Source organism: Girardinichthys multiradiatus, chromosome 7 (genome assembly GCF_021462225.1).
Source record: "Girardinichthys multiradiatus isolate DD_20200921_A chromosome 7, DD_fGirMul_XY1, whole genome shotgun sequence".
In the NCBI taxonomy this organism is placed as follows: Eukaryota; Metazoa; Chordata; class Actinopteri; order Cyprinodontiformes; family Goodeidae; genus Girardinichthys; species Girardinichthys multiradiatus.
Genome location: NC_061800.1, coordinates 7,383,394 through 7,399,528, shown reverse-complemented (window position 1 = coordinate 7,399,528; position 16,135 = coordinate 7,383,394). Strand labels below are relative to the sequence as shown.

Here is a 16,135-nt window from a genome sequence, read left to right as displayed (position 1 = left end):
GTTTTCTCACATTTGATCACATGTTTTCATGCTCTGGCAGAGCTCTGATGTTTCCACCTGCTGGCCGGTGATGTGAAAAACTTCTCTTAGATGTCCACACTCGGCAGATTTGATTTATTTTCCACTCTGTAGAAGCAGAAGCTGAGTTATTAACCATAAGCTGATTTTATTATTTATTTACAGACATTAAAGTATTCTGCTGTTTGTTTACAACGGAGTTAATCTTTTTTTCAGCAATTACAACTAGCTTTACATGATCAGACTAAACACAACATGTTCATTTCATTTACAGTTTATTACCGAATATTTACTCGGGGAAATGTTAAATGGACTGAATTTATTCAGTGCTTTTCCAGTCATACTGATCACTCAAGGCGTTGTACACTAGAGCCACATTCACCCAATCACAGATCGGTTGGCCGCTTGAGGCTAAGTGCCTTGCCCATAGGTATCTGATCCAGACCAAATGAGAAGTCGACCCTCTGCTGTAAATACAGAGGGAGTTGCTGAAGTGGACGTATACTGGCACGACGTGTTTAAACATCACTCTTGGTCGAACAAAATGAAGAGCATCTAGAGCTTTGTTATTGGTGAATGAGTTAGAACCGGGGTTGCATGAAAAAACATGCAACTGTGACAACTGTTGCAACATTGATCACAATTAACCCACTTTCTTACCGTTTATTTTCTTTAACGTCTCCGTCACTCTGTGATATAATATCCTCTGAGACACCCAGACCACCCATTTATCCTTTCACGCTGCGATGTTGCAGACAAGGATATTGCAGTGATTATTGTGATTCAATTTATTTTAAATTACTCTGAATAAATTTGGTTTTACTTTTCTTCTGAACTGTCGAGATGCCAAATATTAGGCATCTTAGATACGTTTTAGGTTCCTTGCTGTTCAGCTAATAAAACATGGTGTTAGGAATACAAAAATGTGTCTTCAAAGTGTTGAAGAACTCTAGAACCCTAATTTTATATAGCTTTATTGAAGGCAGGCGGTCCCACCTAGTATTAGAACTGCCTCTGGCTCCAACATCAAAGCAGCTAATGTGAGACTTTGCCTTCAGTTTATTCTCTTTATGCTTGTGTGTAAATGAGTTTTATTTGTTCTGGTATGAAAGGTGGTGAAGCCAAAGTATTTTAGGTTCAAATTAGAAGCTTAACTGTGAAGAATCGGGGAGGGTTAAGGTCCTAAAAGTGCCCCTTTGGCTTGTTAATTGGAAGCAAATTAAATATAAGGAGTTTTTTTCATTTTTCTTCCAAACCTTTGACCTTTTCTGGAGGTTGGATTTGGCAGAAGGTTTCATAAACCCAGAGACAGAGACTCAGTCAGCTGCCAGATCCAGCATGTTCCATGACGGCATGGAACTTTGTTCAGGGTTGTAGTATCTGCTGAACCATCCAGGTCCATATCAACAAGCAGCTGCCAACACGCCTCAGTGGACAATACAGTTCTCACTGTTTCACTGCTTCCTCAGACATTTTCTGTTCCAACCCCTCACCAACACTCAAGGTAGTACAGTTGTCTCCTCTCAGTAACAACTGCCACACAGAAGACAGTGGTGTGTGGCGTTTAGGTGTGGTGTGTTCACCGACAAGAAATAGTTCAGAGGTACTGACCATCTGGTGACCGGTCAGAACCGGTTAAGCTGAAAATCACTGGCACTTTCTCTGTGCCTCTCTGGTAAAAACTGTCAAATTGAATGCAGTTCCTTCCTCCTCAGCCGTTTTCCATTAAAGCCCAGGTTAGCAATAGAAGGAAGTGTATGATATTGTGGGATTAGATGGTGATTTCTGCACTGTGTGTCTCCTCTGGAACGGCAACACGTTCTGGTGGGGACTGTGCTCTTGCGTAACAGCATTCAGCTGTGACCCAGCAGATGCCTGCGTTCACATCAGTAGGACGGCCATTATCGTTGGGGCTAACTCGTTCTCATGTGTGAAAACGAGTAGAGAAGTGAGAAATGTTTGTGGACTTTTTATTTGGCCCGGACTTAATTTTGAACTACATCCTGAGGTTCTGATGTGTGTATCCCACTCATCAAGCTGGAGCTCACACAACCAGGGTAGGCATGTTATCCATTCCAGCCCTCTTCTTCTTTCTACCTTGGTTCTGTTTGTTTCCTTCTCAAGCTTCTTCTACTGAACTACACCATAGGAAACATAACCTACACCACCACCTTGTGGCAAAAGCATCCACGCTTACACTACCATAGAGCCCACTTTTGTTATATTCATATCACACATATCTGCCTACTTCAAGTGAACGTGTACTGTAGCATTTCTCTGCCACAGTAATGTTGTTTTGACTACAGCCTCATTCAGCTCCACTCTGATCTCTCCCTATAACCCTGTGGTTGCAGGAACCTGGGCAGGAACGGCCTGTCGACCAGCAGCATCCTCCTGGACAGGTGTCCGCCGCCACGGCCGCCCGGCCCGCCCTCACCGCCACTGCCAAAGGACAAACTCAATCCTCCAACGCCCAGTATTTATGTGGGTGCAGCCACATTATTGAAGGAGTGTTCATCATGTTGTGTTGAGAGTACCCTGCTGGATCCTCTCTGACTCCCCCTGCTGTCTACTTTCTGCCCTACAGCTTGAAAACAAGAGGGATGCTTTCTTCCCTCCCCTCCATCAGTTCTGCACCAACTCAGCCAACCCAGTCACTGTCATCAGGGGCCTGGCTGGAGCACTGAAACTGGGTAAGAGGATGCAGCAAAGATGCAAAACTCCTGCCCCCACTGTGCTGTAATGATTGCATGTGTGAGCATTACTTCATCTGACTGACTGGATGGGTGGATGCTTGTGTGCTCAGTCTCTCTTGGCTCTGTGGGTGTGTCTCTGAAATCCTGAGAGGGATTTTCTCTGTTGGTGAATCTGACATGTGCAACAACACCGCCACCTGCAGGTGAATTATATTAGTCCTGCAGTTTTCAGTCCTGCTTCTTCTTTTAAGTGTTTATAGTGCCTTTCATCCCATTTGAACATTTTCAAATTTCGGCACATTAATGCCACAAACCTTAGTTTATTTTACTGTGATTTTATGTGATTGATAAAGACAAACAAGCTCCTGGTTATGAAGTCGAAAAACAAAACAGTTTTACAAATAATAGCTTAAAAAATATAGCAAACATTTCTTTTTAGACGACTTCATTCTAATACCCCTGAATAAAATCCAATGTAACAAAATGCATTTTAGCTAACAGTCCACCTGTGTGTAATTTAATCTCAGTATAAATGCTGCTGTATAGATGCAGCCCCAGAGGTTTGTTAGCAAATTTTAGAGAACCAACAGCATCATGGAGACCAAGGAACACAACAGACAGGTCAGAGTGAAAGTTTAAGCGGGGTTAGATACTAAAACGATATCCAAAGCTGTAAACATCTCACAGAGCTCTGTTCAGTCTATCATCTGAACAAGGAGAGAGGGTGGACCTACCAAGACATGCTTGTCCATCTAAACTGATGAGCTGAGCAAAGAGGGCATTAATCAGAGAAGCAGCAACTGTGGAGGGGCTGCAGAGATCCACAGCTCAGGTACAATCTATTAACAGGACAACTAAGATGTACACTTAAAAAATCTGGCCTTTATGGAGAAATTTAGCCATTATTAGATGTAAGAATTATGAAGTTATGTTTGCAGTTTGCCTCACGTTGTGTGAAAATATTCGCTCTGGTCAGATGAGATTGAAATGTAGCTTTTAGGCCTACATGTAAAGCGCTGTGTTGCGGAACAATAACACTGCGAATCGCCCTGAACACATCAGCCACACAATGAGACATTATGGTGGCTCCTTCATGCTGTGGAGAGCTGAACATGGATGGAGCTAAATACACTCTTGACCTCCTTTTTAAAAGCCCAATGAAATATATTGAACTTAAGGCTCAGCATATCTCAGACTTTGGGTGAAATGTCAGGTGTGAAGCCTCTGCCACTCCAGAGTTGTAGAATACATTTCTTTAAATGAACTTTCTCTTGACCTTTTGGGTTATCTCACTCCCCATCACCCACACAGACTTGGGCCTGTTCTCCACAAAGACGTTGGTGGAGGCCAACCCTGACCACCTGGTGGAGGTGCGGACCCAGCTGGCTCAGCCTACCGATGAGAACTGGGACCCCAGTGGTACCAGTAAGATGTGGCGCTGCGAAAGCAGTCGCTCCCATACCACCATCCTGAAATATGCCCAGTACCAGGCCTCGTCCTTCCAGGAGTCCCTGCGGGTCAGTGGAGATCGCATCACAACACACACTCAAGATATTTATTTTTTCCTCCACTTTATTAATGCAGTCCAATATTTTATAAAACAGAATCTATGTATTTCCTCACAGGAGGAGAATGAGAAAAAGAAAGAGGTCGAAGCAGAGGCAGGTTCCTCAGACAGGTGGGTCCTTTTGCTGTTACCACATCTTTTAGGGCTTTTGCTTGTATTATTTACACTTATCTAAAGGCACCGCCTCCTCAAGGGAGAAAAAGAAATCCTGTCACCTCAACCATAATCAGTCCATCTTCCTTCTGTCCTACATTGATATCTGGTTATGCTGCCTTTTCTGCTCCGTGTGCCATGAGGAGCGGGAAATGCAGTTTTTTATATTTAATTTCCCTTTGGGATCTGTGAAATATTATAAAATGAATTGTACACAAGGCTCAATCTCTTCCGACTTTTAGATGTGCCTCTGGTCCAACACAGTATGATGTCCTTTCTTCCTTCTTTCCTTGCTTTCTTCCTTGTATCTTGTATCTTGTGTCTTCTTCTTCTTATGTCTTTCATTCTTTCCTTCCTTGTGTCCATTCTTTTTTTTATCTGACTGTTGTTCTTCTGTTGTCCTTTTTTGGGTTCCCTCCATTTTCTGTGTTTTTCAAGTTCCATATTCAAACCCTGTACTAGAAATATTAGTCACAAGTTCAAGGAGAATTTTAGTATTTTATAGTTTAAAATGGGTGTGAAGGAAATTGACGAGCTGTGTTTGGTTTGACTTTAAATACCTCAGTGAACGTGAAAATAGCCAACGTTGAGACGTCTTCATCCACACTGAAGAGTGTTGTTTAGACTTCGACCTCGGTGCTGATCACGCAGAAACTGGATCTCTGCTTAAGGCTCCCTTTACTAGTTGCTTTGCTCTTATTGTGGAAAATTTTTATATTGTTGTTCTCCTAGTGGAATTCGTCGAAAGAAAGGCCCTTTCAAGCACATCAAGTTTGGTACCAACATCGACCTCTCTGATGACAAAAAGTGAGGAAACTCCTGAATATCTTCACTGCTTTCGTCTAAAAGCAGGTACTAACTTTTATAGTCCACCACTAACAATTAACTGACTACAGATGGAAACTGCAGCTGCAGGAGCTGACCAAGCTGCCGGTCTTTGCCAGAGTGGTGTCGGCCGGGAACCTCCTCAGCCATGTGGGCCACACCATCCTGGGCATGAACACCGTCCAGCTGTACATGAAGGTGCCAGGGAGCCGGACTCCAGGTAAAACCGGCCAGAACAAAGCCCAGAATCCCTGATTATTCTCTTTTAACCTTTAGTAATCACAATGTACTTTTGTCTTGCTTTGATAGGCCACCAAGAAAACAACAACTTCTGCTCGGTCAACATCAACATTGGTCCTGGTGACTGTGAATGGTTTGCTGTGCCTGAATCATACTGGGGCGTCGTCAACGACTTCTGCGAAAAGTACATCATCTCCAGAGACGCTTTGAGGATGTTCTGGTCAAGCCTAAAAGTTGGTCCTAGTAACTGATTCTGTTGTTTCTGGCAGGAACAACATCAACTTTTTGATGGGCTCCTGGTGGCCCAACTTGGAGGACCTGTATGAGAGCAACGTGCCAGTTTACCGTTTCATCCAGCGGCCTGGGGACTTGGTGTGGCTCAACACGGGCACCGTTCACTGGGTTCAGGCCATCGGCTGGTGCAATAACATTGCATGGAACGTGGGACCCCTCACAGGTGGGTCAAAGAGGAGAGTTACAGTGAATATAAAATCTGCATACCTCTGGTAAAATGTCTGTTTTTTTGTGATGTAAAGAAATGAGACCAAAATGAATAATTTCAGAATCTTCTTTCTCCTTTTAATATAATCTATAAGCTAGACAACTTGATGTAAAAACAAGCTAAAATCTGCAAACTAAAATAACACGGTTGCAAAAGTGTGCAGTCCCTTAAAGTGGCTGTGACATCGAATTTTCATGATAAATCCAATTACATTTATGGAAAGGAAACATTGATAAAATATTCATGCCACTGAAATGAACAGTTATTGAGATAAATTTCACTAAAAAGGCATTTCTAGACTACTCCTTTGTGATTTTGTTGTGCTCTTTATGACATCACAGGGGAACCCCTGCAGGTAAACTGACTGCTGCTACAATGGCAGCAACACAGACAGCAGCGAAGAATCTGATATTTCTTTAGATATATTTCAGTCATTATCAGAGAGAGACGCAGCAGAGTCACGAGAATAAAGTCAGCTATCATCAGAGCACAAACGCTGCGGCGTCCTGGCGGCCATTTAATTCGACCAGAGTCTATTGTTGCCGGAAGCCGGAGTCAATATGCATGAATCATAACACCACCAGGAAACAGAACGAGCACAATATCTGGATGTTCAAAAATAATTCACTAAAGATGGACTAGATCTCTCTATATTAATAAATAGACGGATATATTTATATATATACACGTGTAAATATTAGCAGTTGTTAACATTAGATCAATTAGATCAGTTACTGGGTTAACTAAGGTATTATAAACCGAGTTGAACTGGTTTAATTTCAGCAGAATGAGTTGTTTCGGACTTGCTACCGCATTTATCACTGGCTTTTATTGCACGATCTGTGTATGGTTCTTGGAGCTCCTCCGGGTTTCGCAGTGGACCGTACTGGACCAGAGCAGATACAGTGTAAATCCAGGGTTACATTGTATATATACGGCACTGAGTGAAACAACCAGGGGCAAAGCTGAGCAGCATGGAGCAGTAGCAGCAGACACAAGAGATGATTTGAAGACCGTTGACCTGTTGGGTCATTTTTTTAACTTTATATTAGAATCTTTAGAGAAACATTCATTAAATATATCCTATGAGTGTGTAATTTATCTTATTTCAGTAATAATAATTTTTGGATTATTATTATTAACAAAATAATAATTTTGGATTTTTAATTATTAACACTAACTACCATTATCTAACTGTACTTTTGCAACAAGGAAGTGTTCTTACCTGCTGAGCCTTGATCCGTTTAGCAACAGCAGCAAGAAGGCGATTTTTTCCCATCAGATGCTCTGAACAGCATGGCTATAGCATCTGCTTCAACATTCTCCTTCGTCTGTCAGATATCCTGAGCTCTGACATCATTTCTCTTGTGAATTCGGAGGTTTCTTGTTTGAAGCAGTTTGCTGAGAAGTCCTCTGATCACAACTGGCTGTGCTTGGTGGGACCAGCCCATCTGTCCCTCGTCAGTTTTCCAGCTCTGATCCAGGCAGCTCTGATCCTCATCGCTTCCGCAAAGTAGTGCAGACTAACGGCTGCTGTCGTGGTATTGCTGCCACCACCAGCAAGCACTGTTTCACCTTCTGAACGCTGATTTTAACGCAACGTCTGCCTGAACCGTTTATCATTGACGCTTACATATTGAATGACCAGAGACTTCCCATTAGACGTCATTTCTAGGCGACTGTAGACATGCAAAATTTAACATAGAAATATGCTTATTTAGTGTCACAATTGTCTTTTATTGCATCTTTAATCCTAATAAGATGTAAATTACTGCCCAATTTCTTAATTATTAACATATTTCCTTTCAATATCTGCATCTGAGTGGAAGCATGTCACAGGCACTTTAAACTTGGTGGAAGCCCCTTTTGATTTCATCCATTCATTGGATAGCAGTCAATTGGCATTGGACATCCTGACTTGAAAATATTTGCCTACTCTTCTTTTCAAAAACATCCCAGATCTGTCAGACTCTGGGGGCATCTCCTGCCTGTACACAGCCCTCTTAAGACTGGGCTCTGGTTGGGTCATTCTGAAAGTTCAACCCCCTACTTGTGAACCTGTGGTTTTGGTGGTTTAGATGTATGCTTTGGGTCCTTTTATCATGCTGAAAGATGAAGTTCATCTTCAGCTTTTTAGCAAACGTTTTGTGCTAACAGATTGATTTTGATCATTATTATTCCCTCCATCTTGACTAGAGCTCCAGATTCAACTCCATAGCATGATGTCCCCATCACAATGCTTCACTGTGGTTATGGTGTTCTTTTGTTTATGCGCTAAACATATCTTTTAAAATTTTTGCCACAAAATCAAACCTCAGTTGGATCAGACCAAAACACATTTGTCCCACATGCTTTTAGATCAAGCAAGTTGGAAAATGTGTTTATGGCAAATAAATCTTACTTCACTGCCTACATCAAATAATGTCAAGTAACAGAGAATAACATTCAAAATGCAGGTTGCATTTTTCAGGTCATTTGCTTAGCCTTCTGACTGTCGTTCTCATAAGGACGAGTGTTGGCGATAGTGGGCTGCGTTAACTGCAGTCAGATTGCTCCAGGTGTCTTCTTTTCATTCCCTGCAGTGAGCCTCAAAAATTCACCACACTCCGCCCAGTGCTTGCTCTTTAAATTTCGTTGTGTTGAGGCATTTGGACGTGCCCTCCCCGCAAGCTATTTTTTCGTTGCAGGTGTTGCAGGACGCAAACTCTACATCACTCTCACAGGCAGAAACGTTCCGCGCGGCAGACATGTTTGTTTAGGATTAGCTGCTGCACGCTTGCACATTGTGAAGGAAAGGGCGAGATATGCTACACTGCACACGGGGCCTCTGCAGGCTGTACAGTAATGAGGTAGAGGTGATCGGCGTTAACTGATCTCATACTTTAACAGAAATGGGCAGATAATGATCGGGGGCCAATCGATCGAAACACCTCTAATCGCTACTATGCTTGAGTGCAACAGAAAGTGTTTTAGGAGGTCATCAAGTTTTGTTAAAGTCATTGAGAAACTACAGAGGTTGGACAATGAAACTGAAACACCTGTCATTTTAGTGTGGGAGGTTTCATGGCTAAACTGGACCAGCCTGGTAGCCAGTCTTCATTGATTGCACATTGCACCAGTAAGAGCAGAGTGTGAAGGTTCAATTAGCAGGGTAAGAGCACAGTTTTACTCAAAATATTGAAATGCACACAACATTATGGGTGACATACCAGAGTTCAAAAGAGGACAAATTGTTGGTGCATGTCTTGCTGGCGCATCTGTAACCAAGACAGCAAGTCTTTGTGATGTATCAAGAGCCACGGTATCCATGGTAATGTCAGCATACCACCAAGAAGGACGAACCACATCCAACAGGATTAACTGTGGACGCAAGAGGAAGCTGTCTGAAAGGGATGTTCGGGTGCTAACCCGGATTGTATCCAAAAAACATAAAACCACGGCTGTCCAAATCACGGCAGAATTAAATGTGCACCTCAACTCTCCTGTTTCCACCAGAACTGTCCGTTGGGAGCTCCACAGGGTCAATATACACGGCCGGGCTGCTATAACCAAACCTTTGGTCAATCATGCCAATGCCAAACGTCGGTTTCAATGGTGCAAGGAGCGCAAATCTTGGACTGTGGACAATGTGAAACATGTATTGTTCTCTGATGAGTCCACCTTTACTGTTTTCCCCACATCCGGGAGAGTTACGGTGTGGAGAAGCCCCAAAGAAGCGTACCACCCAGACTGTTGCATGCCCAGAGTGAAGCATGGGGGTGGATCAGTGATGGTTTGGGCTGCCATATCATGGCATTCCCTTGGCCCAATACTTGTGCTAGATGGGCGCGTCGCTGCCAAGGACTACCGAACCATTCTTGAGGACCATGTGCATCCAATGGTTCAAACATTGTATCCTGAAGGCGGTGCCGTGTATCAGGATGACAATGCACCAATACACACAGCAAGACTGGTGAAAGATTGGTTTGATGGACATGAAAGTGAAGTTGAACATCTCCCATGGCCTGCACAGTCACCAGATCTAAATATTATTGAGCCACTTTGGGGTGTTTTGGAGGAGCGAGTCAGGAAACGTTTTCCTCCACCAGTATCATGTAGTGACCTGGCCACTATCCTACAAGAAGAATGGCTTAAAATCCCTCTGACCACTGTGCAGGACTTGTATATGTCATTCCCAAGATGAATTGACGCTGTATTGGCCACAAAAGGAGGCCCTACACCATAATAATAAATTATTGTGGTCTAAAACCAGGTGTTTCAGTTTCATTGTCCAACCCCTGTGTAACTAAGATGTTTCGTTGCCATAGAAGCAGATGTAGACAGATGCAACTTTTTCAACAAAGCCGTCAGCTGTTGAAATGAAATGAAATAATGATTGTAATCTATTTCATTTGTCTGAGCTCCGTGTTCAGAAGATGCTAAAGCAGAAAAACGTTAATATCATTTAGTTACATAATTGTGCCGAGCTGTTTAAATGAAGGCATCTGTGTACTGACTTCTACTTAACATTAGTTGTAATGTGGCCATGAACTTTGGGTCATGACCGAAAGAATGAGATCCATGATACAAGCGGCTGAAATGAGCTTCCTCCGTAGGGTGGCCGGGCACTCCCTTAGAGATAGGGTGAGGAGCTCGGAGTAGAGCTGCTGCTCCTCCACATCGAGAGGAGCCAGTTCAGGTGCCTCAGGCATCTATACCAGATGCCTCCTGGACGCCTTCCTCAGGAGGTGTTCCAGGCACGTCCCACCGGGAGGAGGCCCAGGGGACAGCCCAGGACACGCTGGAGGGACTATGTCTCTCAACTGGCCTGAGAACGCCTTGGGCTCCCCTAAGAGGAGGTGTCTGGGGAGAGGGACGTCTAGGTGTCTCTGCTGAGTCTGCAGCCCCGCGACCCGGTCCCGGATAAGTGGAAGACGACGAGTACGAGTATAATGTGGCTAGTTGATCGCACAACATTGCCGGTTATAAGAGGATGTGCACACTTAAGCAGTCACATTATTTTAGTTTTTACCCTTGTAGTGGAATTTTCTTATCAAAGTGGTAGATAAATTAACTCATTAAAAGAGAAAGACAGGATTTTGTCTTTATAAATTTATTCAAAGGCATTGCAGCATTTGAAGACCCTGTCACTGAGTTTAGTCAGTGAAGCAGAGCCCTTATCAACATTTACACACAGTATTTAAAGAGTATGTGGGTGTTACCTCAACTTATGAGTTTGTGCTTTATGGCCCTAGACCCCAGCTAGGGTCAGAGGTAACAAGGTTATCTATGAGGGCACTCATCTGCCCTTCCTTGGGAAAACCCTTCAAGGAGTGTTAACCATAAACTTCTGATAATGGATTTACAGACCAACTCCTCTAGGGTAACAGAACACAGAGGTCAGAGGGGAGAGAGGTAAAGGGAAGTTCAGAGCATTTCAATAAATTTTCCACAACACCCTTTAGAAGATGTGGGCTGCACGGTGGCGCAGTTGGTAGCACTGTTGCCTTGCAGCAAGAAGGTCCTGGGTTCGATTCCCAGCCTGGGGCCTTTCTGCATGGAGTTTGCATGTTCTCCCCGTGCATGTGTGGGTTCTCACTGGGTACTCTGGCTTCCTCCCACAGTCCAAAGACATGCCTGTTAGGTTAATTGGTCACTCTAAATTGCCCTTAGGTGTATGAATGAGTGTGTGCATGGTTGTATGTGTGTTGCCCTGCAATGGACTGGCGACCTGTCCAGGGTGTACCCCGCCTCTCGCCTATAGACTGCTGGAGATAGGCACCAGCTCCACCGTGACCCACTATGGAATAAGCGGTAGAAAATGACTGACTGACCTTTAGAAGATTTTAATTTGGTTAGTTGGTTTTCAATGACACCAATGTACACCTTGTGGCAGATTAAAGGTGGGAAAAGCTCTGAAATGATTTCTAATTGTCTTTTTTTCTACATCATGAAAACCATTTTCAAGAGGTGTGCAGATGTTTTATAGCCACTGTAGGTGATGAGGTATCTATACTCTGAGGCATCTCTGCTACCTGAGGGCTCAGACATTTTGAGTTCTGTGAGTCTGCATCAGCTTTTCTGACCTGACTGGCAAATGCTCGGCTGAAGAAGAATTGTTGCCTTGTTTCTGTCTCCAGCTTATCAGTACAAGCTGGCGGTAGAGCGCTACGAGTGGAACAAACTGCAGAGCGTCAAATCCATCGTTCCCATGATCCACCTCTCCTGGAACATGGCAAGAAACATCAAAGTGTCGGACCACAAGCTTTTTGAGCTGATCAAGTGAGGCCCTGCCAGATTAGCTCAGTCCAGCTACTTTGTTGGGTTTGACCCTGAATTCACTGTGTGTGTGTCTGTTAGGTACTGCTTGCTGCGGATTCTGAAGCAGGTGCAGATGCAGAGGGAAATGCTGCTTGCTGCTGGGAAGGAGCTGGTGTGGCACGGTCGGACCCAGATCGAGCCGGCACATTACTGCAGCATCTGTGAAGTAAGCACAGCCGGGTCATGTCTGCTGTATTCAGGATGTGAATGGTGCTTTACTGGTTCTGCTTTGTGTGTGTGTTCTGGACCAGGTGGAAGTGTTTGACCTGTTGTTTGTGACCAGCGAGAGTAACAACAGGAAAACGTACGTGGTGCACTGCCAGGACTGTGCTAGGAGGGCGAGCACAAACCTGGAGAACTTTGTGGTGCTAGAGCAGTACAAGATACAGGACCTCATGCAGGTTTATGACCAGTTCACACTGGTAAGCATCGAACTCGAATATGGCAAGCTAGTTTAATCACTTTTACATAAATAAAGAATATCGATAAGGAACAATTACATTGCTTGGCAAAAAAATTCTTACCCCTTATCTATTTAACATTTTGTCAAATTACAGCCACAAACATCAACATATTTTATTGGGATTTTATGTAATAGACCAACACTGACTAGTGCAGAATAATAAATGGGTTTCTCGGTTTAAAAAAAAAATCTCATTAGTGGAACATGATTTGTTTTTAGCTCCCCTGAGTAAATACTTTGTAGAACCCTTTTTACGCTGTCTCCTATGTGATTTCTGAAAACTGCAAATATAACTTCTGGCTTGCAGTAGTTGCGCAGTAATAATACAGTAATAATAATACAATAATAATAATGTAGAACCAGTATTTGATACACTGCTGATTTTGGAAGTTTTCCCACTAACAAAGCATGTAGAAGTCTTCAATTTTTATCATAGGTACTCTTCAACTGTAAGCAACGAAATTTGAAACAAAAATCCAGAAAATCACATTGTGTGATTTTGAAGTAATTAATTTGCATTTATAGCATGACATAAGTATTTGATACATCAGAAAAACAAGACTTAATATTTGGTACAGAAACCTCTGTTTGGAATGACAGATATCAGACGTTTCCTGTAGTTCTGGAGGAGGTTTGCAGACAACTGCAGCAGGGATTTTGGAGCACTCCTCCATACAGATCTTCAGATCCTTCAGGTTTCAGAGCTGTCGCTGGACAATACGGACTTTCAGCTCCCTCCAAGGATTTTTGATTGGGTTCAAGTCTGGAGACTGGCTAGGCCACTCCAGGACCTTGAGATGCTTCTAACAGAACCACTCCTTAGTTCCCCTGCCTGTGTACTTCGGGTCTTCGTCATGCTGGAAGACCCAGACACGACTCATCTTCAATGCCCTTACTGAGGGAAGGAGGTTTTTGGCTAAGATCTCTCGAAACATGACCCCATCCATCCTCCTCAATACGGTGCAGTTGTCCTGTCTCATTTGCAGAAAGCATCCTCAAAGAATGATGTTTCCACCTCCATGCTTCACGGTAGGGATGGTGATTGACCATCATCTTGAACTTCTTCCATTTTCTTATAATTGCTCCAACAGTTGTTACCTTCTCATCAAGCAACTTGGGTGTTTTCCTGTAGACCATCCCAGTGTTGCGCAGGTCTACTACAGAGGTTGGACAATGAAAGTGAAACACCTGGTTTTAGACCACAATAATTTATTAGTATGGGGTAGGACCTCCTTTTGCGGCCAATACAGCGTCAATTCGTCTTGGGAATGACATATACAAGTCCTGCACAGTGGTCAGAGGGATTTTAAGCCATTCTTCTTGCAGGATAGTGGCCAGGTCACTACGTGATACTGGTGGAGGAAAACGTTTCCTGACTCGCTCCTCCAAAACACCCCAATGTGTCTCAATAATATTTAGATCTGGTGACTGTGCAGGCCATGGGAGATGTTCAACTTCACTTTCATGTTCATCAAACCAATCTTTCACCAGTCTTGCTGTGTATTGGTGCATTGTCATCCTGATACACGGCACCGTCTTCAGGATACAATGTTTGAAACATTGGATGCACATGGTCCTCAAGAATGGTTCAGTAGTCCTTGGCAGTGACGCGCCCATCTAGCACAAGTATTGGGCCAAGGGAATGCCATGATATGGCAGCCCAAACCATCACTGATCCACCCCCATGCTTCACTCTGGGCATGCAACAGTCTGGGTGGTATGCTTCTTTGGGGCTTCTCCACACCGTAACTCTCCCAGATGTGGGGAAAACAGTAAAGGTGGACTCATCAGAGAACATTACATGTTTCACATTGTCCACAGCCCAAAATTTGCACTCCTTGCACCATTGAAACCAACGTTTGGCATTGGCATGAGTGACCAAAGGTTTGGCTATAGCAGCCGTGGTTTTATGTTTTTTGGATACAATCCGGGTTAGCACCCAAACATCCCTTTCAGACAGCTTCCTCTTGCGTCCACAGTTAATCCTGTTGGATGTGGTTCGTCCTTCTTGGTGGTATGCTGACATTACCCTGGATACCGTGGCTCTTGATATATCACAAAGACTTGCTGTCTTGGTTACAGATGCGCCAGCAAGACGTGCACCAACAATTTGTCCTCTTTTGAACTCTGGTATGTCACCCATAATGTTGTCTGCATTTCAATATTTTGAGCAAAACTGTGCTCTTACCCTGCTAATTGAACCTTCACACTCTGCTCTTACTGGTGCAATGTGCAATCAATGAAGACTGGCAACCAGGCTGGTCCAATTTAGCCATGAAACCTCCCACACTAAAATGACAGGTGTTTTAGTTTCATTGTTCAACCCCTGTATTTTATCCCTGATGTCCTCACACAGCCTTCTGGTCTTGGCCATAGTAGAGAGGTTGGAGTTTGTTTGATTGAGTGTGTGGAAAGGTGTCTTTTATACAGATAATGAGTTCAAACAGGTGCAGTTAATACAGGTGATGAGTGGAGAACAGGAGAGCTTCTTAAAAAAGAACTAACAGGCCTGTGAGAGCCGGGATTCTTACTGGTTGTTAGGTGATCAAATATTGATGTCATGCAATAAAATGCTAATTAATCACACAATGTGATTTTTCTAGATTTTTGTTTTAGATTCCATCATTCACAGTTGAAGATGAATTATGATAAAAATGAAAGACTTCTACATGCTTTACAAGTGGGAAAACCTGCAAAATCCACAGTGTATCAAATACTTGCTCTCCCCACTCTATATTTAAGTTTGATTATTTGATATTTCTTTTGGCCTGTCAAGTATTGTCCAATGAATACCAGCCCAATGATGGAGGACCAATCCTGACATAATTAATTGGAGTCTGGATTCAGAGTTTTTTTCGGTCTCTTTGTTTGTGTGCAGTTCAGTCCATGTTTCATCCTATGACTGGGACACAAAAAAGTCAACAATGGCCTTTTTTCTTGCCACTCTCCCATAAAGGCCAGATTTGTGGAGTGGATGACTAATGGTTGTCACATCAATAGTTTCACCCAAGCTTTGAATCACTGTGGCTCCTCCAGAGTATCCATGGGCCTCTTGACTACTTCACTGCTTGCCTGCCCTGTCAGTTTAGGTGGATGGGCATGTCTTGGTAGGTGTGCAGCTGGTTCAGATGATGGATTGACCAGAGCTCTGTGAGATGTTCAAAACTCAGGATATAGTTTTCTAACCTACCTCTGCTTTAAACGTCTCCACAAGTGTCTCCCTGACCGGTCTGCTGTGTTCCTTGGTCTTCATGATGCTGTTTGTTCTTCAAAGTTCTCTAACAAGCCTTCACAGAACTGCTGCATTTATACTGAGGACAAATTACATCAGGAAATTGGTTGCATGAGATTATATTTACAGGTTTTAAATG

At 43.4% G+C, this 16,135-nt stretch overlaps 1 protein-coding gene across 3 annotated transcripts in view; it reads left to right on the top strand.

Annotated features, from left to right (window-relative positions):
• Nucleotides 1-16,135, top strand: part of kdm6a (lysine (K)-specific demethylase 6A) — a 77,297-nt gene that overhangs the window by 59,828 nt on the left and 1,334 nt on the right. For all 3 annotated transcript variants that reach the window (XM_047369545.1, XM_047369546.1, XM_047369547.1), the window contains 11 exons: nucleotides 2,373-2,502; nucleotides 2,606-2,711; nucleotides 4,026-4,231; nucleotides 4,340-4,392; nucleotides 5,167-5,241; nucleotides 5,331-5,479; nucleotides 5,569-5,683; nucleotides 5,769-5,956; nucleotides 12,121-12,262; nucleotides 12,341-12,467; nucleotides 12,553-12,723. In XM_047369545.1, coding sequence (XP_047225501.1) covers nucleotides 2,373-2,502; nucleotides 2,606-2,711; nucleotides 4,026-4,231; nucleotides 4,340-4,392; nucleotides 5,167-5,241; nucleotides 5,331-5,479; nucleotides 5,569-5,683; nucleotides 5,769-5,956; nucleotides 12,121-12,262; nucleotides 12,341-12,467; nucleotides 12,553-12,723 — 1,462 coding nt within the window. The remainder of the gene's footprint in view (nucleotides 1-2,372; nucleotides 2,503-2,605; nucleotides 2,712-4,025; nucleotides 4,232-4,339; nucleotides 4,393-5,166; nucleotides 5,242-5,330; nucleotides 5,480-5,568; nucleotides 5,684-5,768; nucleotides 5,957-12,120; nucleotides 12,263-12,340; nucleotides 12,468-12,552; nucleotides 12,724-16,135) is intronic.